The sequence below is a fragment of the Chrysochloris asiatica genome, unplaced genomic scaffold (assembly GCF_000296735.1).
Source record: "Chrysochloris asiatica unplaced genomic scaffold, ChrAsi1.0 scaffold00049, whole genome shotgun sequence".
Taxonomy (NCBI): domain Eukaryota; kingdom Metazoa; phylum Chordata; class Mammalia; order Afrosoricida; family Chrysochloridae; genus Chrysochloris; species Chrysochloris asiatica.
This window is the reverse complement of record NW_006408567.1, coordinates 15,367,376-15,388,588: the sequence shown is the minus strand read 5'-3', so window position 1 is coordinate 15,388,588 and position 21,213 is coordinate 15,367,376. Positions and strand designations below refer to the sequence as shown.

Genomic DNA, 21,213 nt, shown 5'->3' with positions numbered 1-21,213 from the left:
GTTCAATTTAAACACTTCAAAGTTGAAGTGCGGGCTCACCACTAGGTGGCAATACACAGCAGGTCACGAAGAATTTAAAAGGCCCACTTGAGGGAAAAGAGAACTAGAAGGGATGTCACTGGGGCAAGAGCAGTCCCTGACTGAGGGCCTGAAGATGGACTTCTGTGGAGTCTCCGACAAAACCCTGGCAGTTTTGGTTTGAGAGAGCCAAAGGAGGAGCAAGAGGTGATCACAGGACAGAGGCTGGGAGATGGAAGTTTGTGTGAAACAGGGAAGGGAAGAACACAATAATAATAATAATAATAATAATAAATTGTACTGGTGATCATGTCTAGTCTATAAACCTTCACTCAATTCACAATAATACGTTTACTTGAAACATGAGTTCTAACGCTTGTGTTAAAAAGTCACCTGAACAGGTGCATTTGTAAGTACTGTCAATGTTGTTGTTGCTATGTGCCGTGGAGTCTGTTCTGACTCATAGAGACCCTGCATAGGGTTTACAAGGCTGTAAATCTTTATGGGAGCAGAAAGCCTCATCTTTCTCTCACAGATCAGCTGGCAGTTTTGAATTGCTGACTGTGAGATTAGCAGCCCGATTTGTAACAACTACACTACCAGAGCTCCTATCATACATGTAAATAACAGAGCACACAGGGAGCAAAGTTAGGTGAACTTGCAAGATATAACCACAAAACACCTTGAGGGAATGAGTTGCTGGACCTGGGGGCTCAGGACCACAGTCCTGGGGGACCTTCAGGGTCAACTGGCATCACATAGTCCACAAAGACTCTACATCCTACCTTGGTGAATAGAAACTGGGATCTTAAAAGTATGTAAGCTGTTGTCTAAGATGCAACTATTGGTTATTGGTCTCTGTCCATAGCAAAGAAGAGTAAGAAAATCAAAGATGGCATGAAAACAGTTAGTCCAAAGTACTAGTGGTCTACATGCACCTCAACGGGCCTGAGACTAGAAGAACTAGATGGTGCCTAGTTACTACTACTGACCACTCTGAAAGGGATCACAATGGAAGGCTTTGGAAGTAACCTTCCAAAGAAAGAGAAAAATGTGGAACAAAACTCAAAATCACAAAAAAGACCAGCTTACTGGTCTGACAGACACTGGTGGAACCCCTGAGGAGACTATGGCCCCTGAACACCCTTCAAGCCTGGAACTGATCTCAACTTTCAGGCAAACAACAGGCCCCACAGGTGCACAAGAACACTGTGGAGGCACACACTCCTTAGAACAAACAACCATATGAGAGCCAAAGGGCAGCATTTGCCAGGGGGTAAAGGTCAGAAGACAGGAAGGAATAGCAAAGAAGGAAGAAGGGTAATGCTAAACACATGGAGGAAGTGAGAAAAAAAAAAAAAGCTGTTACATTGTGAGGACTATAATCAATGTCACAAAACAAAATGTGTATAAACTGCTGAATGGAAAAGTGATCTGCTCTGTAAACTTTCACTCAAATCACAAGTTAAAAAAAAAAAAAAGTCATGCAAAGTATCTACCAAATTCACTAACTGCATGTGAATTTTACAGCAGCTTTATTCATAATTGACAAGAATCGCAAGCAACAAAGATGACCTTCAGTAGGTGAACGGATGAATAAACACAGAGGATGGAATATTAATTCAATAATGAAAGGAAATGAGTTACCAAGTCACAAAAAGACATGGAGGAACCTTAAATGCATGCTGCTAACTGAAAGCCATAGTATTTTTGATAGTCTCATATGCATGTGAAAGTTGGACAGTGAATAAGGAAGATCTTAGAAGAATTTCTGCATTTGGTGTTATGGTGTTGGAGAAGAATGTCTTAAAAGTACCATGGACTGCCAGAAAAAAAAAAAAAAAAAAAATCTGTGTTGGAAGAAATACAACCAGAATGCTTCTTGGAAGCCAGGATGATGACACTTCATATCTTATACTTTGGACATATTGTCAAAAGGTACCAGTCCCTGGAAAAGGACATCATGCTAGGTAAAGTGGGAAGTCAGCAAACATGAGGAAGACCCCCAAGGAGACGGACTGACACAATGACAGTAGCAAAGGGCTCAAGCGTAACAACAATTGTGATGATGGTGCAGGACTGGGCAGTGTTTCATTTTGTTGTGTATAGGGTCGCTATGAATCAGAATCGGCTCCTAACAGTAACAACGGAAAGAAACCAGCTTGCAAAGGTTACTGTATGATTTCAAGTATATGACATTTTGGAAAAAGCAAACTATTGAGACAGTAAACAGATCAGCAGCTGCCAGGAGTCCAGGGGGAAAGGGAAGCGATGAACAGCTGGAGCACAGGCATTTTTAGGGCAGTCGTTTGAACTGCAAGGTCGGTGGTTCAAGCTCACCAGCTGCTCCTTGGAAACCCTATACAGGGTTACTATGGGTCAGAATCAACTCAATGGCACTTAACAACAACAACAAAATGATTCTTCATGACATTTTGCATTAGTCAGAAAACAAAGGTTTGTACGAAACAAAGAGTGAACCTAAATGTTAACTATGAACTTTAGCTAACAATACACAGGTTATGAATATCTGTTCAACTTATATACAACTTGTAGTTACAAACTAGCCTTCATAAAACCTATGTTAAAACTTCAAGGTATGTAAAATGGTTTGCAATAGCAAACAGGTGCTGTTTTGCACCATATATTAAAACATTATTGTTGTTGTTGGTATTGTTAGGTGCCATCAAGTTGGTCCAACTCAAAGGGACTCTCTGTACACCGGAACGAAACACTGTCTGGTCCTGCACCATCCTCACAATTGTTGAGATATGTTGAAGCCTGCTGTTGCAGCCACTGTGTTAGTCCATCTCCTTGAGGCTCTTCCTCTTTTTCACTGACTCTCTACTTTACCACGCATGAGGTCCTTCTCCAGGGACTGGTCCTTCCTGATAACATGTCCAAAGTACAAGAGACCAAGTCTCAGTATCCTAGCTGCTAAGGCTCATTCTGGCTGTACTTCCAAAGACAGACGAGTTCATTCCTCTGGCTGTACACGGTATAATCAATATTCTTCGTCAACACCACAAGCCAAAAAGGCATTCATTCTTCAGTCTTCCTTATTAACTGTTCAGCTTTTGCATGTGTATGAGACAATTGAAAATATCATGGTTTGGATCAGGAACATCCTAGTCCTCAAAATGACATCTTTGCTGTTTTTTATTTTAAAGGGCCTTTTGTAGATTTGCCCAATGCAATATGTTATTTGATGTCTTGACTGCTGCTTCCATGGGCATTAATTGTGAATCCAAGTAAAATAAATCCTTGATGGTAATGATTATTATTATATTAGAGATGCTTTAGTATACCTGAAAGGGTTTCTTTATTTTTTTTATGCATAAAAATCACACTGGTGATGGTGGTGGTTCCGACTCACAGCAACCCTGTACAGCGTTTCCGAGGCGGTAAATCTTCACAGGAGCAGAAAGCCTCATCTTTCTTCCATGGAACAGCTGGTAGTTTTGAACTGCTGACCTTGAAATTAGCAGCTCGACTTGTAATCACTACACTACTGGAGCTCCTTAAAGAGTGCACGATATACCAAATAAGAGTGCTGGTGGGGCTCTGGCTACTAACTGCAAGATTGGCAGTTCAAACCTACCAGCTGCTCTGTGGAAGACAGATGATTTCCAGTCTTGGAAATCCTATGGGAGAGTTTTACTCTGTCTGTCCTACTGGGTCTCAGTGAATCAGAATCGACTCGATGGAACTAGGTTTGTTTGTCTGATATATACTATTACAAACATTTGACTGACATTAGATACAACCAACATCTTAACTGTTCCAATTTATGCACAAATTCAACTTAAAGACAGATGTAGGAATGGAACTCATTTGTAATTTGTTTTTCAGTTGTAACAAATTGTACCACATTAATGCAAGATGTTAATAACACTGTGTGTAGGGGGATGGAATTGGGGGCCAGACGAATGGGAACTCAGTACTTGATGCACAATTTTCTTTAAACCTAAAACTGCTCTGAAAAAAAATTAAGTATATATATATATATAAAAAAAAAAATCTCGACACCTGAGCCCATGGACAAGGACATAGCCACAGAGGGCTAGAGCTGAGAGTGAAGCATCCAGCTGATATGAAGTGAAGGGAGATGCACAAGAACACCCAAACTTGCAGATAGTACCCATTTGATCTAGCCTCGATGGCTTGATAATCAGAACACGATTACAGAAAATAATAATAATAAACAACAACAACAACAACAATTTTTGATAAAGGAAACAAGGGTAAATTGCTACAATTTGATGAACCTGACCTATATTCATGGAGGTAGTAACTTTAAATACCAACAGAGAGGGAAAGAGTCTTTACATCAAGTATCAATGCTATCTTCTCTGTACACAGGGTAGATAGGGATGGGCAACTTAAGATATTGGCTACCTAAAACGAGGGGGCGATAAAGGCACGAAGTGACTGGCTTATAAGGTTTAAAGAGGGAGTTTAGTTTAAGAGTGTGTGAGGGAAGAAAGAGTCCCCACTGAATAGTTTTAATCTTGTCTAGAAGGGTCTGGTTAAAAGACATGGGGATAAGATTCTTATAATTCAATAGTAAGTAATTGTTATCATGACTAATTGTGACTGTCACAATTGTAAAGGCAGAAGTTTTGTATCAAAAACGTGGGAGTAGTTAATCTTACAGTCTAGAAACAGAGGCCCTTACGATCATCAAGGGAGAAGAGCACAAGTGGAATGCAAACCTTATGCAGAGAAGCAGTGACACCAGAGATGGAGACAGATGGGGACAAGGAGATGGGGAGTGGCTGAGGACTCTAGATTCATAGGAAGCGAGGGACTAAGAGTTAGTGTCCAAGAGGCAGACTTGCAGAATGTGTCCTTTGGTGGTGTAAATTATTATATATGCCTGAGTTTTTTTGTTTTTTAAAAAAAAAGACCTAAAGTGAATAGAAACACTGCTAACGGATGGTACATGGTGGGGATTGTAATCATTGTGATGAAACAGTTGTATGATTTGTTAAATGTTAAAACTGATGATCGGCCCTGTAAGCTTTCACTCAATCCACAATAAAAAAGTAAAGAAAATGAAAAAAAAAATCTTGCTCTTTGTTGCAGACCGTGTAAGACTGGTCAGAGGTTCGAGGCCCTATAGGCCCGAGTGTAACAAATGAGGCCACTGGCAGATAATGGCAAATTGTTTTTCATCTTAATATTCAGTTACATGTATTAAATTAATACACAGAGCCTTTGATAATCCACAGATAAATGTGATATTTTCCTAAAGCCCAGACTGTAAAGGTTGCAAGGTCAAGCCTTTCTCCAAAGGATTAACTAAAAATATCTTAGCTACTTCTCTGTTCTTTGTTCTATAGACAAAGAACCCATCCTCCCTAATCCTTTTCCAGGTGCAGCCAATTCACCTGGGGTGTCGAGTCCTCCTGCAGACCTGGCTCAGGAAGCTGAAGCAGCAGGACTCCGCCCAAGCTTTTATCCTTACCTCTCACCTTCCCCCAACTGACCTCAGGGGCTATAGATATGTTAATTGAGCCTGAGAAACCAAGTTGTGGGCCTGGGATTCGAACCAGCGAAGTATGATGTAAAGTTACCTGAATGTCTGGAAAAGTACTGATGTTAGCTGTACCTTGCCTAAGTCCCTCCCAGCTTGGTGTGAAGCTCCTCCCCTAAATAAAGCAGAGGCCCAGGCCTCCCCAGGTGTGCATTACGGGTTGGAAGGCATGCAGTAAAGATTGCAGTGCAATACAAGATGGAGGGCATGCGGTAAAGATTGCAGGGCAGTGAGTTGCTGCCTGCAGAGGCCACGATGCCTGTAGTCCCAAGCCTGCCCACCAGTGATGTATCCACCCTGGCTTTGGGGTGCCTCATTGTCTCTCTCTGTCTCCTTCTGTGTATTCTTGCTATATATTTATCGCCGTCAGGTATCTCCTCCTCATGAACCGAACATGGTCCCCGACAGCTCTTATTGTGTAACAAGAGCGCTGCTTCCCGGTCCTGCCCAGCTCCTCACGATGCACTTGGAACCCTGAATGCCTGTAGTTCCCTGTGGCCTCGGGGACAGTCTACATCAGGGACTCACACCCAGACCTACCGTCAGTTGGTAATCAGTCCCCAGCATGAACGTCTGCTCCTTGCCAGGTGTGTGGCGGTTGATGTGGCCCACGACAAAGAGTGAGGCAGGGAGGCGCACCGTTGGGCTGGCCAGGGCGCTTCCCCAAAGAGCAGTGTAGAACACCTCCCTGCCCACCACCAGAGACAGCCTCAGTAGCAAAGCATCGGTTCTGTTCAAGAGAGAGAAAGAGAACTGAGGGCTCATCCCTGTGGCCTGCCCGTCTCCCCTGTAACATGGTTCCATGAACACTGCCCACAATTCCAGCTCATTCTCCCTGGCCACAGAGAATGTTCTGAGCTGCTGCCGTCTCTTGCCCTCGCGCTCTTGTCTACCTGCTGGTGGTCACACTGCAACTGCTGCTAAAACAAACATCACCAGGGGGGAGATTAGGAGCAGTGGGGTCACAAGCAGGCAGTTCCGCCATCCCCTTGGGCTGGCCATGGACACATGGAGGTGCTCACAGAGGCTGCATCCATTCCACAAAGGGACAAGCAGTCACCGTGTTAGACAAGACAACAAGGAATCATTATCTTGTCACAAGAATAAAGAGGCACACATGGCTACAGCATGGATGAACCTTGAAAAGGTGATGTTAAGTCAGTCAACGAGAAACAGATGGATACAAGGGGGCTTCAAAAAGTTTGTAGAAGAATCCCATTACCTTTCAATTTCATATTCCCACACATTTTATGAAGCCCTCTCGTACTGTATTTTCCCACTATATGAAATTTCTAGGACAGGCATGTACATAGAGGCCAAATTACCAGGGGTGGGCAGAAGGGAGGGCAGGAGGGGACTGGCTGGTTAGGGGACACTGGGCTTCTGTTGAGGGTGATGGGAACGTTGGAAAAGGATGGTGGTGATGGTTATACAATATGACGAACACAACTGATGTCATAGAGTTGCACACGTTGCTGGAGTGGCAACGGATTTGCTGCATATTTATTTACCATGGGGAGCGCAGTGGCTCTGTAAGATAAGTACTAGACAGTGAACCATAAAATCTGAGGTTCGAGCCCTCAAGCTGCTATGTGGGAGAAAGATGAGGCTTTCCGATGTGGTGCTGTAGGTTAATGCACTGGACTGCAAGATCAGTTGGAACCATAAGGTTAGTTCAAGCTCATCAGCCACTCCTTGGAAATCCTGTACAGGGTCGCTATGAGTCAGAACCGACTCAATGGTATTTATCAACAATAACCACGAAGATTTAAAAATCCTCGGGAACCCTATACAGGGTCAGCTATGAGTTGGAAACAACTCGATGGCATTTATCAACAACCACAAAGATTTAAAAATTGTCAGGAACCCTATATGGGTTGGCTATGAGTTGGAACTGACTCCTAGGCCTGACAACAATAAACATGTTTACCACGATAAAAATAAACAAGAATTCCAGGCATAAACTGGTACAACAATAAACATCTGTTGCATGGGGATAGAAAGCAAGCTGACATGACTGGTTTAAGACACTCAGTAATCATAAAGATAGCTCCAGCTAGAGCACATTTGATATCTGACCTTAGACACTCTGGAGACAGATTTCACTATCACAGAAATTCCATAAGGGGCCCTGGAGGCGCACTAGTTAGGCCCTTCACTGCTAACTGAGAGGTATGTGGTTCAAAGCTGCCCAGTGGCTCTGTGGAAGAAAAACCTGGTGAAATGTTCCCGTGAAGGTACCAACCTAGAGCATCATCAGGGGCAGCTCTACTCTGTCACCGGGGGTCAACATGAGTTAGAACAGACTATTGTTGCTTTTGTTCAGAACTGACTAGATGGCACCTACTAACAACATAAATTCCGTAAGCCAGTGACATCCTCCATCTCCCTCTCCACAGCTCCGGTATTTGCTGACACCCACACTGTGACGCTCTAACACTGAGGCCTGATCTTTCTGCAGCTCTGATCTGTATCTGGGTCTACCATGATGCCACCTCAGCAACTTCACCATGTACTTAGGAGAAGCAGCGTCGTCAGTAATCACCGGCTCAGGGCCCTGCTCCGCTCAGGGTGCAGTGCTGCCTGACATGCCTGCTCTGTCAACACTGGATGGGCGATAGGATCTGCTACGGAGGCAGCAGAGTCAAGTTCCCACCAGAGGACTTCCACTTCATGGCTGATATGACTCAAAATCTGAACGCATACCATTCCCCACAGGTTTCCTGTTATATTTAGAGAAGACAGGAAAAAGTTACACAAGGACTACAGTGGATTCCAACTCATGGTGTCCCCACAAGTGTCCAAGTAGAGTTGTGTTGCCTAGGGTTTTCAATGGGGAGCTTTTTCTGGAAGTAGATCTCTAGACTTTTCTTTGGAGGCACCTCTAGGTGTATTTGAACCATCAATCTTTTGGTTAGGAGGTACACTGAGTGTAACTGTGTGGTCATCCAGTGTCTATGTCTCCTAGGGCTGTCATAACAAAACTCCACAAAGTGGGTGGTTTATAAGAATAGAAGTTTCTTGTCTCACAGTTCTGGAGACTAACAATCCAAATCAGGGCACTGGCTGGCTACGCTGATTCCTTCTGTGGGCTCTGAGGGGGAACTGTTCGCAGCTTCTCTCCTGGCTTCTGGGGTTCTTTGGCTTGCATCTGTCTTCACAGTCACAACTTCTAACTCTCTGTATCTGTTCTCCTCCTTAATTGACAGACAGCACTCAGATGAGATTAGCACCTGTTCTACTCCAATACATCCTCATGACTGACACACCTCAAAGACGCTTCTTTCCAAATAAGATCACCTGCACAGGTACATAACTTAGAATTTTAACATATGAAGGGACTTCCAAAAGTTTGTGGAAAAATTCCATTATCATTTAATTCCATTTTCCCATGAACATTTTAAAGCACTTTTATATCTTTTTAGGAGATGTAATTAAATTGATAACACCTTGGTTTCTGGAGTCTACCCTCATGGGTCCAAATTCTGGTTTGGATACTTCCTGGCTGTAGCAGCTAGGATAAGGTTAACCTTTGTGCAAGGTAATGCTCACCTCTGACACAGGAAAGAGTTTCTACTCAGGAAGATGCTGTGAGAATGACCATATGACTCTGCAGGAGACACACTACATGCAGTCCCTCGTAGGTCTGATTGCTGGGGCATCATGCCCAAAGCCTGACACACAGCTGGTCCTCAAAAAGACCAGCAGGTGAACGCCCTTCTTTCCATTCTGTTTTAGCCTAAATTATCTCCAGGTGAGCTTTCAGCAGTCATTTTGGTCTATATAGAAATTTTTCCTATAAAATTGTCTACTACCTTTTCATATTAAAAATGAATCTTCTTCCCCTAACTAGTTTTAATAGTCTTATCTCATAAAACATTAGTAGGAAGTGATGGATGGTGTCATCTTTTTATAAAAATAAATACAACAAAAATGAGAGGCAGACATTTAGGAAAAGTCCACAGAATGACTTAATGGTCTGAGGATACTGACTGTTCTTCTATTAAGATGGAGTAAACAAATATAGCTAGCTGAGCTCAGTCCAGCTCAGAAAACAACAGTGCAAGGGACCTAAATTTAGGAGGAAGCACCACTCAGTAGCTACAGTTACAGTAAGCTCGGGGAAAGACTGCCCTCAAGTCCCCAGGGCACAGGCCTGCTGGGCAGCAGCTGCACTGGGCAGACAGGATAGGTCCAAACTGGGAAGAACATCTATGGCAACAGATAAATTCAGGAAGCCCCGAGTGCGCTTCTCTCTCCAAGTAGATAACCCAGCTCAAGGCCACTAAAGTCACACTACCCTTTGCTTTGACCAAGGGTGCTCCCAGAGCATGTTCCATGGATTCCTGGCTACTACAGAAGAGTTTCACTGTTACAAAGCACAGGACATGCTGCACATGCTATAACTTTTACAATATTTGGACTATATTGACTACTCTTTTAGTCATTAGTGGATTGCCAACCACAAGGTCAGTGGTTCAAACCCACCTTGGAAACCCTATACAGGGTCACTATGAGATGGAACTGACTTAATGGCACTTAACAACAACAATAATTCTTTAACAGTCTCAATTTACTGTCGGTTCAAAAAAGTGGTAGAATTCCCATCTTCCTTGTGGGAGGCTCAGATTCAGTTCCTGGCCAATGCACCTCATACCAACTACCACATGTCTGCCAGTGGAGGCGTGTGTGCTGCTGGGATGCTAAACAGGTTTCAGCAGAGCTTCCAGACTAGGAAGAACAGTCTAGTGGTCTAATTTCAAAAATCAGTAATTGAATTCCTTAAGGATCATGATGTTCTGATCCATAAGAGATTGTGGGGATGGCACACGCCCAGGTAGTGTTTTGTTCTGCTGTACATGGGGATGCCACGAGTTGAGACTGACAATAAAAATTTAAATGATGTCACAGTGAAGAACAGGGACATTATTATAGGGCCTTTGCCACGGAAGAGCAAAAGTGAAGTTAACTAGCACAGAGATGGAGAGAGGCAGAGGAAAGATGGTCATGTGAACATGGGGGCAGAGATTGGAGGGATGCTGGCACAAGCCAAGGAATGCCTGGGACTACCATAAGCTGAAAGAGGCAAGGAAGCATCCTTCTCTAGAGCTTTCAGGGCAAATACAGTCCTGCCAATACCTTAATTTCAGACTTCTAGCCTACAGGAGTCTGGAGGAACCAGTCCCTGGAGAAGGACATCATGCTTGGTAAAGTGAAAAACAAGAAGATTCCTCCAACAAGATGGATTGGCACAGTGGCAGCAGGAACGTGCTCCAGCATAGCAACAGTTACGAGGATGGTGCAGTGTTTTATTCGGTTGTGCATAGGGCCACTATGTCCGAACTGACTCAACAGAAACTAACAAAACAAGAGTACAGAACTGGGAGAAAATGGATTTCTGTTGTTTACAACCAAAAATCCAAAGGTAAAACAACAGTAACAAAAAACTTAAGTAACTTTCTCCTAAGTAAGATTTACTCAAGAACTACTCACCTCATCTCAGTAATTAAATTCCAAAATTAGGGTACAGTTTAGGGTCCAGATCTCTAAACTTCTTTACTTAAAAATAACCAACAACCCCAAACCAACAAAACTGAAAGCCCTACCACCTTTCCTTTTTTATTCATTCTGACTGTGGTTCTCTCTACCCCTGGCAAACACCAGTTTATTCAAACGACGTTGACAATCTCTTATTTGCTCAACTGAAAGTAGGCGCGTGACACAGGGCTGCAAACCCCAGCATTTCACAAGCCTGGGTCTTTAGCCACTGGGGCTGAGCTGTCACATGGCCTAATGGCTTCTGCTATGGTCATCGGAGCAAGCAGGGCAGAGACAGCAGTTTCATTCATCTTCAACATAGGCCAGCTATGATTCCGAAGAAAGGAAAACACAAGTCTAGAACCAGTCGAGCTAAGCATCGTGATCCCAACAAACTGCCAATGCTATTTCTGAACTACTTAACTCACAATTTCTCAATCCTGGCACTACTGGCATTTGTTAGCTGCCATCGTGTCAGTGCCGACTCATAGCAACTGGTGTTTGGGACTAGACAATTCTCTGTAGTGGTGGCTCTGGTGTGGATTATAGCAGCCCCGGCCTCCACCTACTAGATGCTAGCTGGTGAGGCAGTGTTTCCTTTCTCATAAACCATTTCAAAACATTCTCTTCTCCCCACCCTTTTAGGAGAGAAGCTTAGTATCCTGCCAGCCTCCAATACTTTGTCTGGATGCAGCAAAACAGAGCTATATGGCTATTTCACGGGCACTTTAAGAAAGGAATTCTGGCCAGACTTAGATAATATGTAGGCCTTCAATGTGTTAGAGAATTTAAACTTTAGCCAAAATTTCCATTCTTAATGAGTCACCCAAAAGCACAAACCAGGAACTGTCTCCACCTCCACCCGGGGTGGGGAACGTCTGGCCCGAATCATTTGGTATGGTCCTGCCAAGGCAAATGTAGTTCCAGCCACCACATTAGCAGTTGTTGTTGTGGTTGTTGTTAAGTGCGTCGAGTTGATTCCGATCCATAGTCACCCTGTATAGGGTTTCTGAGGAGTGGCTGGTGAGCTTGAATCACCAACCTTGCGATTCAAACGACTTTGCAGTCCAGCGCATTAACCCACAGCGCCACATTGTTGTTGTTAAGTACTGTGGAGTCGGTTCCAACTCATAGTGACCCTGCACAGGGCTTCCAAGGTTGTAATTCTTTATGGGAGCAGAAAGTCTCATTTTTCTCCTGCAGAATGGCTAGTAGTTTCGAACTGCTGACCTTGAGGTTAGCAGCCCAACTCGTAATCACTACGCTACCAAAGCTCTAGCCATCAATAAAATCAACCTCTTCCTTTTAGAATGAATCTTGTACACTAGAGTGAGCAAGGACTTCAGGACCTGCGGGTTGGAAACCTAGCTCTTGCTGGCCACGTGACCCTGGGAAACTTTCGTGTTTTCTGAGTCTCACTCGTAGAATGGGGATCATTTCTGGGGTACAGGAATTAAATGTGAATGTACACAGTATATCCTGCACATGCCCAGGAAAGGTGCTCTTGTTTCTTCTCCAAAAGGAGTCATTGTCAGAGCTCAAGTTTTCTTCAGCTTCCTCTGTGAGATGATGATATGAAGACCTCGCATGGGACAGGACAGAGGAGGCTGGACTCTACCCTCTCTTTTCCCACCTTAATGAGCTATGCTTCTCTAGGCAAAGGATTTCCTCTCTCTACACTTGGGAGTTCCCCTTTGGTAAAGGAGATTCAGAGAGGTTCCAAGAGAATAAAAATGTTTTGCCAAGTTCAAAACAATGGTAACAGAAACCACTAACTCTGCCTTGTCATGAGTCACATGCCTCTGTACTGCTTTTCCTTATAATGAAATGCAGTGTCTAGGCAGTGCAAATGGGCGATGTGCTTGACTGGTAACCAAAAGGTTGAAATTGGAGTCCACCTAGAGGTATCTGATGAACTGCTTCACAAAGAGAAATGAGATTCTCATACCACAGTATGGATAAACCTTACAAACACTGCTAAATGAGATTGAGTCAGTCACCAAAGGACAAGCACTGTCTGATCTCACTTATAGGAAACAAACATACATACGTATCTATCTATCTATCTAAGATGACTGGCGGTGGCAGGGAGGGGGAAGGGGCAGTTTTCACTTAGGGGGTCTGATTTCATGTTACTGGTAGTGGAATCATTTGGAAAAGGATAGTGAGAATGATTGCACAACATGAAGAATGGATTCAAGGCCACTGAATTGTACTTGGGGAAATGGATTGGGGTGTGATTTGCTATGTATATGTTCATCACAATAATAAATAAATAAGAAATTAAATAACAAAACAAAGACAAGAAACCTCTATGGAGCACAGTTTTGCTCTGATACATGTGGGATCACCATGAGTTGGGGATGACTCAACAGCCAACTGGTGTTGGAGTGAGAAACCAGCTGCCCTGAGCACGGGGTGAGACAGACACCCACCTGTCGTAGATCTCGGAGCCCTCCTCCAGGCCCGGCAGCAGACCTGTGATGAAGGCCTGGAGGCTGGGCATGAGCAGCTTCTGCAGTGGGAGGAAGTACTTCTCATACAGGCTGAGCAGCACGGGCCTCACAGACATTGCCGCGTTTGCCAGGAGTGGAAACAGGCCGCAGCTTTGAGAAAGCGGGAGAAATATATGCTGTTAGGGACTGAACTGTGTGCCCCCAATAAGGTATGCCAGAGCCCTAACCCTTGTACCTGTAAACATGACCTTGTTTAGGGAAGCAGGATCTTTCTTTGACGCTGTTGTCAGTTAAGTGAAATGAGGTCACAGGGGAGTAGAGTGGGCCCTAGTCCTAATTCCTCCATACTGGTGTCTGATAAAGGGAGAACAGCGATGGAGGCTGAGTCACACATCAGGGGGAGACACATGGAAGATGCACCTACAAGCAGCAGACAAACACCAAGGACTGCTGACAGCCACCCCACGAGAAGCCAGGAGAGAGGCAAGGAGCAGTTCTTCCCTCAGAGCCCTCAGGAGGAATCGGCACAACCAGTACTTTGAATTTGGACTTCTAGCCTACAAACCTGTAATGCAATACATGTCTGCTCTTTAAAGTCGACCACTTTGAGGTGTGGGGAGTTTTAAAATGCAATGGACAACCATTTAAAATGGTAACACAGAGGGCGGGATGACATGAGAAGGTCACTGGTAGAGAGCACATAAGTAGACAGCATGCAGACTAAACTCCTATTTAAAATATACTTAAAGAAAAGCCTGGAAGGACGAACCTTGGCGACCTCCTGGCAACAGTTTTATGGTTATTTTTGACTCCTCCTCCACCTTTTGCTTGTTTGTCATTTTCTAATCTCATCAAATGGAGCATGGACTTAACACTCAGGTAATAAAAAAGCAACAAAGCGGAGAAGCAACCATACCTGTATAGAAACAAGTCTTTGGCCAGCCATTTGGTCCCGACAATTTTGAAGATAATCTCATAGGTTTCTAGGGCTTTCAAGTGCACCCCACTGGGCAAAGCTGGATGCAAACACTGAGCTAGTCGTTTGCTGATAATGAGCCGTCTTGGCAACAAGGAATATTTCAGGTTGCTCTGAAGAGCCTGTTGTAAAACAAGAGGAAACAACACATGAGGAAGTGGTACATACAGCCAAGCATGACTCTGACGAGGCCAGAAAGACCATGGATAGGCCACAACTGTGGCCATCGGAAATAGACCTATAGGACAGGAAGACATGGGACCTCACAGAGAAGCCATGGGGAGGGTTCTTGGCCAGGCTCTGGTGCCCCCAGGCACCCAGAGAGGCCCCTGAACAGTCACAGTGGGGGCAAAGTCGACACCAAAGTGGACAATAAGGGAGACAGTGTCTTCTTCCAAAGCAGCTCTGACTGTGAGGCAGCTTCTTGGTAGCACAATGGAGCTTGGGTGGGAGAGATGACATCTCTACTTCTGGAGGCCACCAACACACTGGCCACACCAGGGGCAGGAGAGACCATCTGTCCCTAAAGAAGACTCCATTGCCATGAATTCTTGCTCTCCCAGCTCGGCTTCACAGCCAGGTGCCCTGAGGGAGGGTCTGTCCCAGAGGAAATGGGTTTGGTGGTCATGCTGAAGGGTCCATGTGTCAGCCCAGGTGGACAGAGCCAACAGCTCTTCCCGGACAGGTTTCCTTCAGCAAGCCATGTGGCTTTTCTGACTGAAGGTCCCCCTGGTGTCTGTGGCACTTAGGAGTATGAGCAGGCTGACACAGTTTCATGTGGTGAACAGGGGTGGGCGCCACAGGTGAGACACTTCTAATGGCTTAAGCATCTAATACAGAGTCTGTTATGATGGTGGAAAGAACCGGAACTGCAGAGCTAGCTTATTAATACACACAAATATTTACTGAAAACCTACAGGGTAAAGTCCATGTTTCCAGTGCCATTCAAAGGCCTCTGCCATTTGATGCCTAGCCGCTTTGCTGGCTGCTCTGTGTTTGCAGCAATACAGAAGGGTCTGTAGTTTCCGCCTGTCTGCTCTGTCCTCTGCCCCAGTGCCTTTTCCACCCACGCCATCTTCTCCACATGGAGCACAGCAAGGGGCCCTCCTCCACTGGATTCCATGAGCGCACCCCCTGCACTGCATGTACAACACTGTCTTAATGATTATTTGGTTATGGGTCTGACTTACATGGGGAGCACATGAGAGTAGGGGTGCGGCAGGTGAACAAAACAAACTCCCACACAAAACCCAGATACTACGCAGTTGACTCCAAGTCATGGTGAGCCCATGTGCTGTGCAGAACTGTGTGCCACAGAGTTTTCAATGACGATGTTTCAGGAGCTAGATCACCAGAGCCATCTCTGGTAGACTTCAACTTTCAACCTGGAGATGAGCACCTTTGCCATCTGCGCCACCCAGAGGCTCCAACTTAAGTTAGGGTCTGGTCAACTCATCTCACTTATCTTTAAGCTCTTTGCACAGAGCCTAAAACAAAGCAGGCAGTCTGGGGGTCTGCCATTTGAGGCATTTGCGATACCAACTGCGTTCCTTCCAGGCATCTGAATGCCAGGACAACTTTAGTTTTAAAAACAAAGAAAATGATCACACCTCTACAAATGCTGGGGTGGTAGGTAAGTGAAAGGAAAAGAAGGAAAACAGAAACTTTTTCATGAAAGCTGTACTCTAAACAAACTCTCAAATGCAATAAAACTCTTATCTTCAAATGAATCCCTGGTGGTGCAAACAGTTAACTGATTGGCTGCTAACCAAAAGGTTGGTAGTTTAAGTCCTCCCAGAAATGCCTCAGAATAAAGGTCTGACCATCTAATTTCCAAAACTAAGCCACTGAAAACCCTGCGGAGTACACATCTATTCTGACACATACAAGAGGCCACCAGGAGTCCACTTGACAGCAATCAGATAGTAAATTATAGACTCTTCCTGAAAAGTGATATAAAAATCTAACAAAAGCAGCTGCTAACAGAGGACGGGAATCGAGACCCTGGGGAAAAGGTCATGAGGATGACATTTTTCACTCAACAGCTGTTATACCTTTGAATTCTGGTCTATCCCTTACTTACTTCCGGCAATTTCATTATAGTGCACAGAACTGGTCCTAGGTAATTGGTTGCTGAACCCACTGTAAGGCTATTGACGTCATTTATTATTTAACATTCAATATTCACAGTCAATTCAGTACTCACTGACAGCCCTATGATGAGCATAACATCTTCCACATGCCCTGCCCTGCTAAGGCCTTATGATCTGGTCGGGGCTCAATATCACAATACATGTGGTTATATGGGATTGTTTTCTACACTGTATTGTTAGGTAGTTAGAATAGCTGAAAAAGGGGGTCTCAAGTCATTCCTAGAGTCCTGGTGTGAAGCTGTAGGATAAGTACTTGACCACAAGGTCAGTGGTTCAATCCTACCAGCTGCTCCTCAGAAACCCTGTGAAAGGTTGCTTTGAGTTGGAATTGACTCGACAGCACTTAACCACCATCAAGTCACTCTAGGTATGGCCTGTCTCAGCTGGAAACAAAGCAACCTCAGCAATGAGGAACTTCGGAAAAGCGGGGTCAGGAAGATAGGAGGCTGTAAGAAGAAATAAAGTTAGTTAATAATAAGCTGATGAAGCCTGAAAGACATGACTCAAGGAGACCATATATGGACCAATTCCCCAGACGGGCTACTTGGGCACAGGAACCAGGAGTATAGCCCACTCTCCTGAAAAAGGGATATATAAAAGAAGCCAAATTGCTTTCAGGGCTCCATCTCCTCTTCTTTCACATAGTGGATGCTCATCCCTTCCTCTCTGCAAGAATGTTTATGCTAATAAACCTATCTTTCATTTCCCTAAGCCTCTTGTTTCTATCTTCTTTTGCATGTGTTACAATGCCTTCCCAATTCTCTGGAAGAACAGTAGCACCTTTCCAGGGACACTATTTCACCATGAGAGCATGATGTCTTCCTGATGAGGATACAAAGCTCTTTGGAAGTTGTTCATCTTTATTTTCATGAAGACTGAATTGCCATACCTTGTCTTCCCAGAATTGGGAAAGCTCAGAGGCTGTGTGCTACTTACTTCTAGCACCTCTACGCCCTGGACAATATAAGGCCTGAACCATACCAAGTGTTACAGACTGAACTGTATCCCTGAGAGCATCAGTGTAGCCCTCTCACCTGCATGAACAGAAGTGCAGTCATTCTGAGAACTTAACTACACTGCTTTGTTATTGGTTCTGGCTCATAGCGACCCTGTATAGGGTTTCCGAGGAACGGCTGGTGGCCTTGAACCACCAATCTCCTGGTTAACAGTCTAGTGCTTATCCTACAGCACCACACCAGGAGTCCATACTGCTTTAGCTAAAAGTTATAAAATCAAGTACTGTTTGAAGCATCTTGAACAACCACCTCCTCTCCTGTCCTTCTTTCTTAGATATACGCTCGACTCATTGTCAGGATATTAATGGTTGCCCAGTTCTGCTTGAATCCTGGTCCCTGTTAGTTTAACTTCTAGTAAGGAGTGGCCATCTAGGCAAACAGGCAATGGGAGGGTTAATTAAGTCTCCCTTTTGATGTGTTTATTGGGACACCATTAACACCTCATGACTTAGTGTTGATGTTAGAATGATTAAGACTACAGCCCATATGCAAGCTGTACTGTTAAAATGGGTATAAAAATTGCTTGTAAGAAATAGTCTTTGGACCCCCTTAAAAACCAGCCTCTTTGCTGTGGTGTTCAGGGAGTCAGCTTCCAAATATTAAAGACTTTTCTTTTTCTTTGCCTATGGGCTCATGGACTCATGGACTGCCAAAAGAACAAATAGATGTATGTTGGAAGCCAGAATAGCCAACTTCATCTTTCATACTTAGGACATATTGTCAGGAGGGACCAGTCACTGGAGAAGGATATCATGTTTGGTAAGGTGGAGGGTCAGAGAAAAAGAGGAAGACCCCCAGTGAGATGGATCGTCACCGTGGCGGAAGTGATGGGCTCAGCCGTAGCATTGTGTATGAGGTTGGCCCAGGACCAGGCAGTGTTTCATTCTGGTGTACATAGGGTTGCTATCAGTTGATGGCACCTAACAACAACAACAAATCTTGAGTATTTAATTGGATACAATTGCCCAGGACACCGGACCAAGCTTTGGGGTAACATCCCCTTCAAATCCTCGCCCCTTTATCTGTGCATGGATGAAAAGACCAGACTGGATGCAGAGACACATATACACAGGGAAGACAGATCACTACAGAAGAGTTGACTCCAGCTCATGGTGACCCAAGTGTGTCAGAGTAGAATGTGCTCCATAGGATTTTCAAAGGCTGATTGTGGGAAAAAGATTGCCAGGTCTTTGTTCTGAGGTACCTCTGGGTAGACTCCAACTTCCAACCTCTGGACTCCCTACAAGGACAGAATGGACATGGCCGAGACCCTGATTTGGACTTTTCACCTCTAGAATGTAAGCAGTTAAATTTCTGTTCTTGAAAGTCACCTATTTATGGTATTTGCATTGCAGCAGCACTAAGAAATGAAGATGCCCCGTACTGTATGTAGAAAAAAATCTAGAGTGAAGAGGCTGGAGACATACCTCAGGAAGACACACATGGTGCTGCATTTACACCTTGAGCATCACAGCAAAGGGGCGTGGTATGATCAGAGCATGCAGGTTGAAGGTGGGGATGGGGTAGGGAGGCAGAGCACCAGAGGTCATGAGCAAAGCTCACCAAATCCAGAGCTCAGGAGTGGGAGCCAGAACTTGCTAACCATCTCTCAGCATTGTTAAGGCATTCAGCCACCGAGTATCACCTTCGCCGCTGAACAACGAGTCTGAAGCAGCACTTGTATCACAGTGACTGTGAGTGCTAACACACCTGGCACAGAGCCTGGCACTAACACATGCTTCAAAACTGAGGTGATTACTCACCTTCTGTTTATGCATGTGAGCTTTGGAGTCTCAATCTCAAATTTTGGTGCCACCATTTGCTACCTGGGCAAGTTTCTTAACCTTTCTGAGCTGCAGTTTCATCTGTAAAATTGGGGACAGCGGTTGGTACTTTATTAAATTGCAAGCATCAAAGGATACCAATGAATTTAGCATAGTGCATGGCACAGAATAAGCAAACAACAAATGCTTACTCTTATTACAACTGCAAATTTTAAACTAAGCACAGGACTTGGAAGCAAAATGCATTGCATTTAAAAGGATCTATTGGATCCATACAATAAGTACTGGACTGTGAACCACAAGGTCAGCAGTTTGAGCCCACCAACAGCTTCTCAGAAGAAAGATGATGCTTTCTGCTCCTGTAAAGATTTACAGCCTTGGAAACACTGTGTAGGGTCGCTGATTCAGAACTGGCTCCACAGCACTTAATAACAATAACAACTGGACCCAAGTGTGGTGCTGTAGGACAATGCACTGGACCGCAAGGTTGGGTTGAACCGCAAGGTCAGCAATTCAAATTCATCAGTTGCTCCTCGGAAACCCTATACAGGATTTGCTATGAGTCAGGACCAACTTGAAGGCATTCAGCAAGAGCCCTGAAAGCACAGTGGACTATGCGTTGGGTTGTTATCTGGTTGGCTGGGAATTCAAACCTACCAGCCACTCCCTGGGAGAAAGATGAGACTTTCTGCTCTTGTAAAGATTCACAGTCTTAGAAATCCTCTAGAATAACTCTATTCTGTCAAAATGTGCAGTTGCTAAGAATCAGAATCACGCAATGGCAGGGTGTTTACTGGACTCATTCATTTACTAATGTTGTTGGGTGCTTATCAAGTCGAACCCATGTGACAAATTAACACTGACCCATTGGATTTTCTTGGCTGTAATTTTTATGTGAACAGTTTGCCAAGTCCTTTTCCCATGGAGCTGCCGAGTAGGTTTGAACTGCCAACAAATTGGTTAGCAGCTGAGCACTTAAGCACTGCACCACGAGGACTCGTGGTGGTTTACTAATCACGCTCTTTATGTCATAAAGGAGTCCTGGTGTGGCGCTGTGGGTTAATGCACTGGACCACAAAGTTGGTTTGAACTGCAAGGTCGGTGGTTCAAACTCACCAGCGTTTCCTTGGAAACCCTATACAGGGTCATATTGGATTGGAACTGACTCGATGGCACTTAACAACAACATTGTCATAAAAACACACAAGGACACTAGCTAGATGCAGTCATAAGAATGACTGAGAATCCAACTGGTTACTACAAGAATAAGCAAGTTGTTCGCCCAGGACACATCAAGGCAAGTGGTTGGGTCCCCTCAGGGCAAACCCCCTTCCAAGACTAAGACTCAATGGGAATACATGCTCTAATTGGTGACCACATTCATCACTAATAAGGGTAAGTGAGGGAAAAACAGCAATGAAGCGGCGAGCTAAGCCCTACAATGTTCAAAAGACTCCTGTGAATCCGGGTGGAGACCTGGTTGGCCAGCAGTGTGGCAAGACCTGAGGACTCTTTAGCCCAGCGTCAGTGACATAACCACAGAGGACTAGAGTGGAGAGTGAAGCGTCCAGCTGATAAGAAGAGAGGGCATATGCATAAGAACACCCACACTTGCAGATAATACCCAATTGACCTAGCTTCAATGACTGGGTGATCAGAGCTCAACTAGAAGAAGAGGAACAAAAGAGTAATCTGATATAATTTGATGAACATGACCTACACCTATGGATGCA

At 44.5% G+C, this 21,213-nt stretch overlaps 1 protein-coding gene across 1 annotated transcript in view; it reads right to left on the bottom strand.

Moving 5' to 3' along the window:
- DOPEY2 (dopey family member 2) overlaps window positions 1-21,213 on the bottom strand; it is a 170,156-nt gene that overhangs the window by 102,304 nt on the left and 46,639 nt on the right. The window contains exons 2-4 of the mRNA XM_006862564.1: window positions 14,468-14,649; window positions 13,531-13,701; window positions 6,098-6,287 (exon numbers count right to left, since the gene is read on the bottom strand). Of these exons, the coding sequence (XP_006862626.1) occupies window positions 6,098-6,287; window positions 13,531-13,701; window positions 14,468-14,649 (543 nt within the window). The remainder of the gene's footprint in view (window positions 1-6,097; window positions 6,288-13,530; window positions 13,702-14,467; window positions 14,650-21,213) is intronic.